This window comes from Gastrolobium bilobum, unplaced genomic scaffold, assembly GCF_033153095.1.
Source record: "Gastrolobium bilobum isolate Gb01-03AN ecotype WA unplaced genomic scaffold, APGP_CSIRO_Gbil_v1 utg22469, whole genome shotgun sequence".
Taxonomy (NCBI): domain Eukaryota; kingdom Viridiplantae; phylum Streptophyta; class Magnoliopsida; order Fabales; family Fabaceae; genus Gastrolobium; species Gastrolobium bilobum.
In genome coordinates this window covers 4,466-18,710 of record NW_026900129.1, presented here as the reverse complement: position 1 = coordinate 18,710, position 14,245 = coordinate 4,466, and the positions used below count along the sequence as shown (strand labels likewise).

Here is a 14,245-nt window from a genome sequence, read left to right as displayed (position 1 = left end):
GAACAAACAAGGATGTGAGATGATCTAGAAACAGAGCAATAAGACTCTTCAAAATTACACTCACATATATTATTTAGTAATATATATATATATATATATATATATATATATATATATATATATATATATATGGGCAGGATATTCTTACACCGGTGTAAGAGTTAGAAGTCTTACACTCTATCTTGACCATTGATCAACTTATATCCAATGACTTACATTACTTAAAAATTTGAGCCGTTAGATAAAAATGGAATCAACGGATAAGATTGAGAGTGTAACTTACACTGGTGTAAAATGATCCTGACCCTATATATATATATATATATATATATATATATATATATATATATATATGATTTAATGTTTCTATAGTAAATGCAAATAAGATATCTACACTTACTCCCAAAACAACATTGTTTTAGGTTAAAAGATTAAAATATTATAAAGATAAATATTATTATAATTTTGAAATAAATTATAATTATAAAAATATCTTGATTTCTGTCCTAAAATTATGTCATTTTGGGCTCAATGCAGATAACTTATATGTGTTCACTGCAGAAAAAATAAACTCTCTCTCGGATAAGACTAAGAAGTTTTACTTCTCATTTCAGCTTTTGATTTTCATTTATCTAATATTTATAATTTATTAAGTTATATCAATTAATTAATTATTGATTTTAAATAAATTACAATAGTTAAATAGATGAATATATAAAGAGATGGAACTTTGACTCTCGGATAAGGCTAACAAGTTTTACTTCTCATTTCAGCTTTTGATTTTCATTTGTCTAATATATATAATTTATTAAGTTATATCAATTAATTAATTATTAATTCTAAATAAATTACAATAGTTAAATAGATGAAGATCAACCATTGAAATGAGCAGTAAATTTTTTTAATTTTATATTAAAGTCAAAAGACCCCTTATATATATGAGAAAAATATTTGTCATTTTAAAGGACATAATTTTACATTATTGTAAATAAAACGATGTCGTTTTGATTTATAATTGATGATTTTTTACATTTTTTTTCTCCGTAAAATTTGGAAGAGAGAGAAAGTTGAGGCAAGAGAAAGTAAAAAATCACCAATTATACATAAAAACAATGTTGATTTATCTAAAAAGACACAAAGTAGTGTTTTTTAAAATGACAAATGCTTTTTCCTACACGCGCGCGCACATATATATATATATATATATATATATATATATATATATATAATTTACTCAAGTAACTTTTTATTTATTAATATTAGAGATATTGTAAATTATACATATACATATTTTTTATTTGTATTTCACACATAATAAAAAGGCAACATGGTTTCATCTTGTGTAAGGTGGCACAAGTATTTTTAATAGGGAAGGAATACATTATAAAAGATTATCTTACTCTGCCGTCTCCAAGAGATTGATTACATGAATTGAAATATTGAATTGTGGTCTTTATGGAGGCAACACCCATATTGTGCCGAAATTTCAATTCATAGTTGTTATTGTATAAGAAATTTATAAACTTGAAACTTGAAACTTTAAAGTGCACATTAAAAATAAATATATAGTTTTAAATTTAAAAAATATGATATATACTTTTTTATTTTATTTTTAATTCCTTAAATGCATTAAAAAATTCACAAAATATAATTACTTAGGTCTCCATAAGAAAAAATTTCTCCCGCTCAAAGCAACTATCATTCATCATCCTTCTTAACATTACTCGTTGTTGATTATTGATTAGGTCAAACAGAAAAAAAAGTCTTTTTTTTTATTTACCTAATCCCATAACTAACCATAAAAGCAGGATGATATTTTTAATTTATACATATACTTTTTAATATATTTAATTAATTACTTTTAATTTTTTTTTTTGGGTTATGGATTTTGCTTCTTTTTAAAGTTGAAAGTTGAAGCCATCTTCCATGTTCACCAGCCGCCTGTAACAAGAACAACAAGAGAGAGAGAGAGAGACAAAGAGAGAGAGGAGGGTGCATTTTCATTCTTGTCAACCATAGGGCCAAACCAAAAGGCATCTTCATCTTCACCAAAGATTTAAGCTTTTTTGTTTTTCCTTCTTCTCTTATAAATATATATATATATAATTAGTTATATAATCCTAATCTTAATCCCTTCAAGTATTGTACCATTGTTGTGGTTTGTTTGAGCCATTATAGAGCAAGCAAGAGGATATTTTTCTCACTTTGTTGTGGGGGGGCTATAAAGAGAAACCCTTTGGGGGCCAGACACCTACTCACTCACACATAGAGCTCTACAAAGGGGTTCCCAGAAACAAAAAAAAAGCAGAAAAAGTAAGAACCTTGTAAACCCCGTCATTGTGAACAAGGTTCCTCATTATTCTCTCCCTTGTGGGGTTGCTGAAAGTTCTCACCTTTTCTATTTTTTGTTATCTTCCCATTTTTTTTCTTCTTATGATATCTATGTAATGTAATGTCTGTCACTGCCATGTATGCATCTATCTAGCTACCTATCTATCTTATCCACACCAACCCACTTTCTGTTTTATACAAGAAATCGTCAACTACATTGGCTTTTGTACTGTTGTTGTCATCATTTTCATAGTTTTATCAGAGCAACCAAAAAGTTTTAAGTGGGTCTCAGTATAAGTACTTTAGTGGTGCTGGTGTTGGCACTATATCTGTCTTGTTTTTATAGTCCTAGTTTGTGTTGTTGTTGTTGTTGTTGTTGTTGTTGTTGTTGTTTTCTCATAGTACTGATATCTGGGGTTTGTGTCTTTGTGCATTTTGCCTGGGACAAGAAGCAGAGGACCAATTTTAAATATCCAACGTAGGGGAAGAAAAAATCAAAGGAGAAATGAAGTACGTGTTGGTGACAGGTGGTGTTGTAAGTGGACTTGGGAAAGGAGTCACTGCTAGCAGTATTGGACTCCTCCTCAAAGCTTGTGGTCTTCGAGTTACTTCTATCAAGATTGGTATTTTTCTACTTCTTCTTCGGATTAATCTCAATATATTCACTTTAAATATGTAAAAAGTGCATGATATTCTAGTATTAGAGGGGGTTCTAAACTTCTAATACTAGAATATGACGCACCTTTATATTTCTAATGTTATTAGATTGATTTTATCAACAAAAATTTCCATTCAACTGATTTGCTCACTTGATAACCAACTTGACTGCTTCCCTTTATTACCTAATGGAACTTTTGCTCTTGTTGAACAAGAGGGGTTTTTCTTATATGGTACAATGGTTTTGAGCTGATTTATTTTCTTCTTTGATTTTTGGAGGATTCCTGATTCTCCTGCATTGTGCTCCTTTCTCCTCGATGTTTTCTTTTTTTATATTGATGAAGAAAAGGAGCAGTTTCAATTTTGTGCTCAGTATTTCTCTTCTATCCTATAAGCAATCAAAATCTTGTCTTTCTGTTTTTTATTATGTTATGTAAAATATTTCTATTTATCCTTTTTTTTTTAGATTTTTTTTTTTTAAAAAAAAAATTTATCTATGATTTGCAGATCCCTACCTGAACACTGATGCTGGAACCATGTCTCCTTTTGAGCATGGGGAGGTTTTTGTCTTAGATGATGGTGGTGAGGTAAATAGTTTAGTTTTCTTCCCTGGGGATGCCAATTACTAGTTTCTTTTCAGGAATTTAATGCAAGATTGAGATTGAGATTGTATTTTTTCCCCCTTCTTCCTTCCTTTTTCTCATTTTACTTGAAAGTACAGCTATATATGTCTTTTGTTTGTTCACTCAGGTGATTGGGCTGGTTTTAGTTATAATTACAGAGGATAACTGTAATATTTTTTCTTTAAAGTTTTAGTTTGGAATTTTTATTCTTTCATTTTCTCTGCATTGAAGGTTGATCTTGATCTTGGAAACTATGAAAGATTTTTGGACATCAAATTAACTCGCGACAATAATATCACGACTGGGAAAATATATCAGGTGAACAAACTAACTTTGAATGTATTCTTCTTTGTTTTTGACTAGGCAGGCCTATGGTTTCTTATTGGTTTTTTATCATGATTGTTTATAGTCTGTTATTGAGAAGGAGAGAAGAGGAGATTATCTTGGGAAAACTGTCCAGGTCTGTTTTATCATAATGATTTTTCCTCTTTGAAGCTATTTTAATGGTTGCTGGTGACTTCATTTTCATTTCATCTTTGCTTTATTTGTAGGTTGTTCCGCACATAACAGATGCCATTCAAGAGTGGATAGAGCGTGTGGCAAAGATACCAGTTGATGGAAAAGAAGGGCCAGCTGATGTTTGTGTCATTGAATTGGGTGGAACTATAGGTAAATTTATACTCGTAGAAAAACCTTTTATGCTAAGGTAGAACTTTATTTTCAGTACTATTATAATTCCCAAAATTTTCCGTAGTCTAAATTCGAAAATCATGGGTGAGGTAGAAGCAGAAATTCAAAATGGTTTCTATGTGGCAAATGATGAGAGGAAATGGTATTGATATTATTGGTACTGTTAAAACTCTAGAACTTTTATACTGTGAAACCTTCATTTAAATTGATTTTTCATTAATGCAGGGGATATTGAGTCTATGCCTTTTATTGAAGCACTTGGCCAATTTTCGTACCGTGTAGGTAATGCTTGTCGAGCTTCAAACCCTTTTACTTTAATAATTTGTATAAACCAATTTGGTTTTTTGATGTGCTTCAGTGAATCAGTCTTGCTAATCTTTTTTTTTTTAAATTTTTTTTAGGCGCTGGCAACTTCTGTTTGGTTCATGTCAGCCTGGTTCCTGTTCTCAATGTTGTCGGTGAACAGGTATACTGTAAAATATGTTATCAGTGCAACATTTATTTATATTATATTTTCTTATTAGAAATAAATGAAATATAAAACTTAGTCAAGTAATACAACTATCAAATTGAAATTTGAAGTTTCTGTCAATTGGTCTGGACTATAAATAAACCAAATGGAATGTTGTTTTTGCATCATTTTTAGTGGTATAATCAATGCTTTTTAATCTGCAGAAAACAAAGCCAACCCAGCACAGTGTTCGTCAGCTTAGAGGATTAGGTTTGACTCCTAATCTACTTGCTTGTCGCAGTTCAAAGGTATGTCTCTTGTCTTATTTTCTTTTTCTTATTGTTCTGTTCGTTTCATGTAATAATTATTAAAGAATCTATCTTTTACTTGTCCTTTTACCAGGAACTTGATGACAATGCTAAGGCAAAACTTGCTCAATTTTGTCACGTGCCGGTAATATGACATTAATGTTTACAACTTTGACTTCGCCTATCAAAAATGCCTTAAATATATTCTTAACACAGTTTTGTATCTGCAGTCATCGCACATACTTACTCTCCATGATGTTCCAAATATTTGGCACATTCCTTTGCTATTAAAAGTAAGTAATTCTTAGTATTTTGGAAACTCCTATCTGTGGTTGTCTTCCTGGAATATAGGAACCTTATTTATGAAGTTTACTTCGTTAATTTCATGATTTGGTGAACTGTAATTTTTTGTGGAAAGTTGAATTGCATGCTTTTTCATTAAGTGGTTTAATTAATATAAGATCCTGAATTTTTTCTTTTGAATTTATTTTCTGTAACAAATAGGACCAGAAGGCGCATGAGGCGATCCTGAAAGCATTAAACCTGCTAGGGTTTGTTTGACAAACTCATTCTTTTATTTGGTGTATAACCCCGTCCCTTTCCCTAGAAAAAATCCTCATCTGCTATGTTTGATGTTGAGAGAATGCATTGTTAGTTAGATCCGGTGTTTCTGTCTTTCAACTAATAGTCCTATTATTTGCAGTGTTGCTACAGAGCCTAATTTGAAGGAGTGGATAACGAGGACAAAAGTTGCCGACAAATGTCATGAAACTGTTGAGTCTCAAACATCTCAAACATATTATCTAAAGGGAAAAAAAATAAAGATATGAATAAATATTGATTTCTGTGAATAGTGACAAGTGTTGGGCTTACAACTATTTTGCGCTTCACAGGTTAGAATTGCGATGGTGGGAAAATACACTGGTCTTTCAGATGCGTATCTTTCTGTTGTGAAGGTAACTTACTCTAAAAATAGTAATATATAATAGTTTCCATTTACTTTTGGCATTCTTTGCAACTTGCATTTTAATATATAAATTTGTTAAAAGAGGCATATTGAAACTGAACTCTCTGCTTTAAGATATTATTAAACTGAACTCCAGTGTACCATAACCTAATAAACTGGGTTTTTTGTGCAGGCACTTTTGCATGCTTCTGTAGCTCGCAATCGCAAACTTATTGTGGACTGGGTTCCAGCTGGGGATCTTGAAGATGTTACTTATAAAGAGGTGATTACTGATCTTTCTGTTGTACTGTGCATGTTAGTTAACTTTTTGGTTTTCCCTTATGCCAACCCTCTGATCATTAATGTACTATTGCAGGATCCTGATGCATATAAAACTGCTTGGAGTCTTTTGAAGGTTTTCCTACTATTTGGACTTAATTTCTTATTATATTGCTAATGTATATTTGGTTGTGTTTAAATGTGAGATTATTTAGTGGTTTTTCCTAAATGGACTTATGTTGCAGGGTGCTAATGGGGTTCTAGTTCCAGGAGGTTTTGGTGATAGAGGAGTGCAAGGAAAAATCCTTGCTGCTAAGTATGCTCGAGAAAATAATGTTCCATTTCTTGGCATTTGCTTGGGTATGCAGATTGCTGTCATTGAGTTTGCACGATCTATTCTGGGTCTGCATGATGCCACTAGCACAGAATTTGATCCTGAAGCCAAGAACCCTTGTGTCATATTTATGCCAGAAGTATATTATCCTATACTCCTGTACTGCATGAGTTGATTATATTGTTCCTTTTGAGAAGCTACTTAAACTGGTTTGTATTCTTTTGATAGGGTTCAAAGACTCATATGGGGGGAACTATGCGTCTTGGTTCAAGGAGAACTTACTTTCAAGTTTCTGAATGCAAATCTGCAAAGTTGTAAGAATTGAGAACCAAACTCAAGCTTACTTACATATGTATAGCCATGCCATCATCTCCTAAGGGCACATCATTATTCTTATTCTTTAAGCCAAAAATATAAATCATTATCACGTGCATGATAAAAGATTATTTCAAAATGTTAACTTGTTGATCTCCATCATACATTGATATTGATATGATACTATCATTTGGAATTCTTCATAGGTATGGTAATGTTAGCTTTGCTGATGAGCGACATCGGCATAGATACGAGGTAAATTGTGTTTGATATGCAGAAACTTTATTTATGGGTAAAGATGCAAGCATAGTTGCTAAGAGTAATTGTAATGCTGTACAGGTTAATCCTGACATGATATTTCAGCTAGAGAGTGCTGGTCTATCTTTTGTTGGCAAAGATGAAACTGGGAGGCGCATGGAGGTGTGTATTTACGTGAAACCGTAATAGCTTGCATCTTAATATTTATGCAAATAAGTAATTATAATTTTGGTAATTATTTGCATGAGTGCAGATAGTTGAACTGCCTAGCCATCCTTTTTTTGTTGGCGTTCAGTTTCACCCTGAGTTCAAGTCCAGACCAGGGAAACCTTCTCCACTCTTCTCAGGTATTTTCTCTGGAGAGTCATTACTCATATTTTTTCATTGAAATTCATTTATTGATGTTGTCATTGCAATATGGAATCTTATGGTTATAATTGATTAACCTTTTTCTGTGGAATGAATTACTAATTATATTTTTGCCCTTCAAATTTGTCATTGAGGTACCTGTTGGTTTTCGTCACATGTCTATTATTGATGAAACCTGATTAGGGTTGAGCTGTACATGGAATTTGATGCATTGACTGAGACTGTTTCTATCTCTCCACTGTCAAAATTATCTTGTGGGGCTAAACATGTATCTGTATGTTTAACTTTGAAGTTCCAAGCTTAGTTGAAATATGTATCTATTAGTTCTTTCAATCTTGGATAGCAAAGTCTCTCATCTATTATGAGGAAAACACATTGTCAATTTTAGTTAATTAATACTGCTTATGCGTAAGCGGACAAATCTAGAGCAGGGTTTGAATCCGGGAAACAGTGTACATATGAAAGGGTAAGACTGCCGTACAAGGATTGCCCTTATCTCTATCTTTACTAGTCGGGGTTTAATGGGAAGTGGCACTAATACTGCCTATGACTAAATGATTGTATGTTCTCTGGTTCTATTACCTATGTTTTCTACACATCTATATTGCTATCTTTTATGCATTTTTTATCTTTATATAATGTTATATACTACTATGCTGCGAGAAACAGTTACATTGTTTACACTAAATATAATTGCCTCATTTGATAAAACAGGATTAATAGCAGCAGCATGTGAACAGAGGAGGAAAGTTATGGTGCCTAGTAATGGACACGCCAAGTTAACTAATGGAATATATAATAATGGACATTCACCAATACTGAAAGCCCACCAAAATGGAAATGGCTTCAAATCACCCAATGGTTATGGTGTATATACCAATGGCAATGGTGTGTATGTGGATGGTAGTTGTTAGTGATCTGTGTTTTGCTACTTTTCCAATAATCAATGGTATAATTATGTCCAAGGTTTGTCCTCGGTTGCAATGTACAGTTAGTGAGTGGATAGGTCTTTTAGCTGGGGACTTGTCTCAAAGCATGAAACAAATTTTGAGTCTAACAAGCTTTTGTATTTTCCTAGTACGGTTGTCCTATGGTGTGGCAGTTGTAGCCACCGTTGATTTTCACTTTTGGTCTAACATTGGCCAAAACTACACTCACTCAATCATGCCAAATATTTGGGCTTTGGTGGATTTTCCGTGCAATTTAGGATTTTTCTTCTATGTATACAGGCTGAAGGTGTAAGATTTTACTATCGACCAAGTGTCTTCTGAGTGGCTATTAATGTAAACTCTTATGTTATGAACATTTAAGTTGAATTTTGTTTGGTACTCGTGCTTTGATTTGATTTTATTTTGTTTTGTAAATTTAAATTATCAGTTGTGGAAAATGTTGTTCCCTCACCCCCAAAAATTAAATAAATAAAAAAAGATATTGCATGTAAGACAACTAAAAAGCAAAAGAACAGCAAAGGAAGAACGGAGATGGTATTTGTACATTTTCACGTATAAAAATAATAAAATGTGGTTAGTGGAATTACTATACAAAAAATATATAAATAAATATCCCTGTTCAATTGTATTAGCAACAAATCAATTGTTTAATCCTTTTATTTGAAGTGAATAATTGGCATGTCCGGATGATTATTGCAATAAACAGATTTGCAGGTCTATAGTAGTTGAGTGCACAAATTTCAAATAGACCGGGTCTGAGAAGCATTGGATCCCATTTGGTTTCCTACATTGAGTTTCTAATTGAGCTCTTAATGCTGTACACGAAACAATTAAATTTCATAAATTTATTTAATGAACGAAATAAGAGTTGTTTCTATAAATTTTAATTTAATTATGATTTTTATATACTTTATTCCTATTTTCTTTGTTTAAGATGTTATACTTTGATACGATTAATACAAGTTGATATTTAGATTTTAATTATAAATTGGGCTTTATTAGTCTCCTTTCACATAAGATAGTTATCTTATGTTATCTTATGTTGTAGAGAGAAAATGAGTGGGTCCCACAATTACAAGAAAAAAGGAAAAAAAGAAAAAAGGTGGGATACGAAAATCGAAGTGAAAGAGCATGAGAGAACCTATCTTATGTAAAAGGAGATGAATATTTCCCTTATAAATTTAAATTTTATGACGAATAAGATTTATACATATGTTAAAAGGTGAGGGTTGAGAGAAATATAAACTCAATTTACCTTGATTCGGTCACCATCACTTGTAACTTAAGTCCAGACTGAAATCACTCAATAGTTTTCCAATTCCACCAAGCTTCAACGGGTGTTTGGTAAACCGCTACTACCACCAAGTTTTCTGGTATTTGGGAACCTTATAACTTTCACAAAATTTATAGGTATTTCGCAACCTTCACAACTCTTACCAAACTTTCCTAGGTGATGATGGGCTACCTCTCAATTACTAAGTGTCTCACTACCCTTTAACTCGAGATTACAATAGGGATTGTGTTAAAGTGTAGATAATACAAATTGAAGCTCTATGAGTATATGATCTTTCACAAAAAAAGAGCTCAAAGACTTTAAATGATCAAGAATGAGTTATGCAAGTGTAGGAGCAGTAAAATCTATCAAGGAAGGCTCAAAATATGATTCAATAGTGTCAAAACTTAGTTGGAGACGTAATTAATGAGTATATATACCTTTTGGACCAAAACCAGTCATTTATAGCCATTAATACTTATTGGCTAGTAAGTTATTGATTACTTTTCGTGGAGTAATCGATTACTTTCATTAAGTAATCTGTTATTTTCTCTCTTATGAAGTATTCGATTATCAATCAAGAAAGTATTTGAATACTTTCTTGACAACAACCAATTATGCAGCAAATTTGAGTTTAAATGCATTCCAACTTGCTTCCAACAACTTTTTATGAAAGATCTTGACTTAATAATATGTTTTGAAGTTATAAAGCATGTCAAGTACCTTTTCCATGAGTTTTTTAAATTTCTTTCAAGTATATAAAACCATGGATGATGCAAGTATGAAAATAAGTTTACTTTGAACTCATGTAATGTAATTCAACATATACCCTTACATATGAGTGAAAGAAACTGACCTTGAAGGTCGAGGCATGTGAGAGGGAAAAACAAAATTTTTCGAGCGGAATAACACATACCATATCAAGAAACATGCTTTAGGGCATGGATGTTACCTTGTTTACTTTCCAAAACTCGAGGATGATCAAGATGAGGCTTGAAGATGCAAGCCCTCTAATGTTGATCCACACCACCCTTTGTCAAGACGGAAGAACTCTTCTTCAAGGCCACCAACGAAAACACCAATGGAGGCAAGCTATGCGCCCAATGTGTGAAGGAGGAGGCTAGGTCAAGGTGTTTAGAAGAGTGAATATTCAACAAGAATAGACACAAAAGTGGCGCATGAATTTACTTTGAAAAAGGCTAGGTTATTTCAAAACTCTCTTAAGAAAAACCTGACAAAAGGAACCCACAAGGAGATGAGAGAATAAGTTAATTAAAATCAGATTTTCTTCACTTAAATAAAGCCCTATGTAGCGCACACTAGGGGGGGTGAGTGGAGTTGTTGCAAAATTCAAATCTTGTCAACAACCTCCTCTCACATCCTCATGATATCAAGTGAATATCTCAACAAGAATCTGACTCAACAACCATCATATGACCAGCCATATGGTGCGCCCCACTTGGCCTCATAACAGTCCAGATACGTTGAGCAGATGCATTCAAACTTGAACCAACTGTCTCACTTATTCTCTCAACAAACCAAATCTGACTGGAGCTCATTTGGTTGATCCTATGACCATCATCAGATGCCAAAATCAGCGCTCCATATCCTCACTAGAAGATTCTCAAAGATCTCCTCTTGATATTTGGGATTTGTTCCAACAAGATCTTATCTTATCATTTTATTATGAAACAACTTTTCATAGCCAATTCAAATTCGAATTCAAACATTTGAATTCAAACGTTCATATATTTAAATTTTAAATTCAAATTCAAATTCAAATTTCAAATTCAAAATTCAAATTCAAAATTCAAAATTCAAAATTTCAAATTTCAAATTCAAAATTCAAAATTCGAATTTCAAAATTCAAATTCAAATTTCAAAATTCAAACATTTGATAATTAATTTAACTAATTAAATTAATTAGTAATGTCTTGGACCATCCAAGCCCATTAATTAACCATGCGCCCTTTTTTCCTTTTGGTGGGCTTCCAAACTTCTTCTTGGGCTAACAACCATTATTAGGCCCAATAACTTTAATGCTATATTGTAATAACAATAAGGTGTTAGTGTGTGACCCATTAGGCCTAACATAGCCACTGACATAAATGGGCTTGGGCCCAATAAGCCCACAACCCATCTAATGACAACACAGAGCACTAGCAATGCTTTGTTGCCCCAGAGCTAGTTAGGTTAATGACATAATCATCCTATTACACATATCTGGTTGCCGTATGTATTTCCTTTCGTCTCGGTTACCTTCCCATAAAACTTAGGGTAAGGAAGCGTATCAACCCTTGCGGTTTAGGGTAAGCTTTATTCGAAATAGGGAATCTTCAATTTACTGACTCTAAAGGCAGATCATCTCATGATCTCTTTTATTATGCATAGATTCCCGAGTCCCTGTAAATGTCATCCCAATTTCTCCGGTTTACAAATAACCTAATCTCTCAAAGAGATTTGACGAATTCCTTCAGCTTATCACCCTAGCCCTGTGCTTTTTCAGGACAAGCCCAACAGTGTACCTATGAGTCTCCATGTTTCAGGCAGACGAGGTATACAATCAAAGCATGCCTTCTAGAACATAGTCTAGGTAATAACTTCTGGTCTAAGGAAAGACATACCCAAATATAAAGAGACTACCTAATGATACTATCTGTGAGATTTCCTCATAGAGTCTCTTTGTGGGTCTGTTCAGTGCGAGCTATACCTTTATAGGTCCACCCACGACTTTAGCTAAGACATCTCCATATCTGTAGCACACGAGGTCTTTACCTTGTATCCAAATACAAGTAGATAAGTCGTGCTAGTCTTACCCGAGATCACTGATCCCCATTCTCAGTGTCTCTAGACTAGGAACATAAAATTAGGAATAAACGTGTGGTATCCTTGAATCCTCATGATCGTGATCTCATCACAGATACTCAAGAGATACCTGTTCTATTCCAAGGGGTTTATCCAGTTACTCATATAAAATATTAACAATAATATCGAGACAAAATATGAAACAGGATAAAGAGTGCTTTTATTTATTTGCGACAATATAAAAGGTCCACATATGTCGTAATCTAATCAAAAGATTGTCTCTAGGACATCCATATACTAACAAGCTCCCACTTGGCCTAGAGCCAATCTGACCTAAGTCGTAAAGCCTCATAATGACTATCATGTTTTCTCTTAGAAACAGCCTTTGTCAGAGAATCGGCTAGGTTATTATCTGTGGGAACATAATCCATCTTTACATCCTTCCTATCAATGATTACTCTAATCAGGTGATATCTGCGGAGCACATGTTTAGATCTTTGATGAGACCTAGGTTCCTTTGACTGCGCAATGGCTCCAGTGCTTTCGTAAAGCAACTGTATGAGCTCATCTACGCTTGGAACCACCCTAAGTTCAGATATGAACTTCTTGATCCACACGGCCTCCTTAGCCGCTTCTGAAGCAGCTATGTATTCAGCTTTTGTCGTTGAATCTGCTTTTGTTTCCTGCTTGAAACTCTTCCAAGATACTGCCCCACCATTTAAGGTGAATACGAACCCTGATTGTGACTTACAATCATCTTTGTCACTTTGAAAGCTGGCATCAGTGAACCCTTTCACTATAAACTCATCAACCCTACCATAGACCAGAAACGCATCCTTAGTTCTTCTTAAGTATTTAAGGATGGTCTTGACTGTTGTTCAGTGAACCTCTCCAGGGTCATACTGGTATCTGCTCTAATGCTTAAAGCATACGAGACATCTGGTCTCGTACATATCATGGCATACATGATGGATCCAATAGCCGAAGCGTATGGAATTCCACTCATGCGATCCTTCTCAGGCTGTGACTTAGGACACATAGCCTTTGAAAGGTGTACCCCATGACTGACTGGAAGAAAACCCCTTTTCGACCCTTCCATGCTAAACCTCTTTAGCATCTTGTCAACATACGTGGATTGAGATAAACCCAACAGCCTCTTGGATCTATCTCTATAGATCTTTATACCAAGTATAAAGGCTGCTTCTCCCAAATCCTTCATGGTGAAGCCTTTTGAAAGCCACTCTTTCGTTAATTGTAATGTGGGGATGTCATTTCCTATTAAAAATATGTCATCTACATAAAGTACCAGGAAGACGACATTACTCCCACTAACCTTCTTGTAAACACAAGGTTCATCCTAGTTCTTGATAAAACCGTTACTCTTAACGATTTCATCAAAATTAATATTCCAACTCCTTGATGCCTGTTACTATTGCAAGCATGATCCTAATAGATTTGGTCATGGCAACCGGTGAGGAAGTCTCATCATATTCAACTCCTTGTCTTTGACGATACTCTTTTGCCACCAACCTAGCTTTGTAGGTCTGAATGTTGCCATCTGCATCAGTCTTTCTTTTAAAGACCCATTTGTTACCGATAGGAACTATTCCTTGCGGTTTAGGAACCAAGGTCCATACCTTGTTTTGATACATCGAA

General features: G+C 33.6%; 1 protein-coding gene across 2 annotated transcripts; it reads left to right on the top strand.

Moving 5' to 3' along the window:
- The first annotated feature begins 1,989 nt into the window (after positions 1-1,989).
- LOC133295434 (uncharacterized) lies at positions 1,990-8,827 on the top strand. Of its 2 annotated transcripts, none has more exons than XM_061494273.1 (22): positions 1,990-2,313; positions 2,787-2,954; positions 3,496-3,575; positions 3,843-3,929; positions 4,021-4,071; positions 4,163-4,280; positions 4,527-4,583; positions 4,703-4,767; positions 4,977-5,060; positions 5,155-5,205; positions 5,291-5,353; positions 5,565-5,611; positions 5,764-5,833; positions 5,954-6,016; positions 6,200-6,289; positions 6,383-6,421; positions 6,531-6,758; positions 6,848-6,933; positions 7,141-7,189; positions 7,274-7,354; positions 7,446-7,539; positions 8,276-8,827. In XM_061494273.1, exons 2-22 carry the CDS (start codon positions 2,837-2,839, stop codon positions 8,473-8,475), a joined length of 1,821 nt encoding a protein of 606 aa, XP_061350257.1. In that variant the 5' UTR covers positions 1,990-2,313; positions 2,787-2,836; the 3' UTR covers positions 8,476-8,827. The 2 variants fall into 2 exon arrangements, with proteins under 2 accessions (XP_061350257.1, XP_061350256.1); XM_061494272.1 differs by having other exon boundaries at positions 2,781-2,954.
- Positions 8,828-14,245: the final 5,418 nt, after the last annotated feature.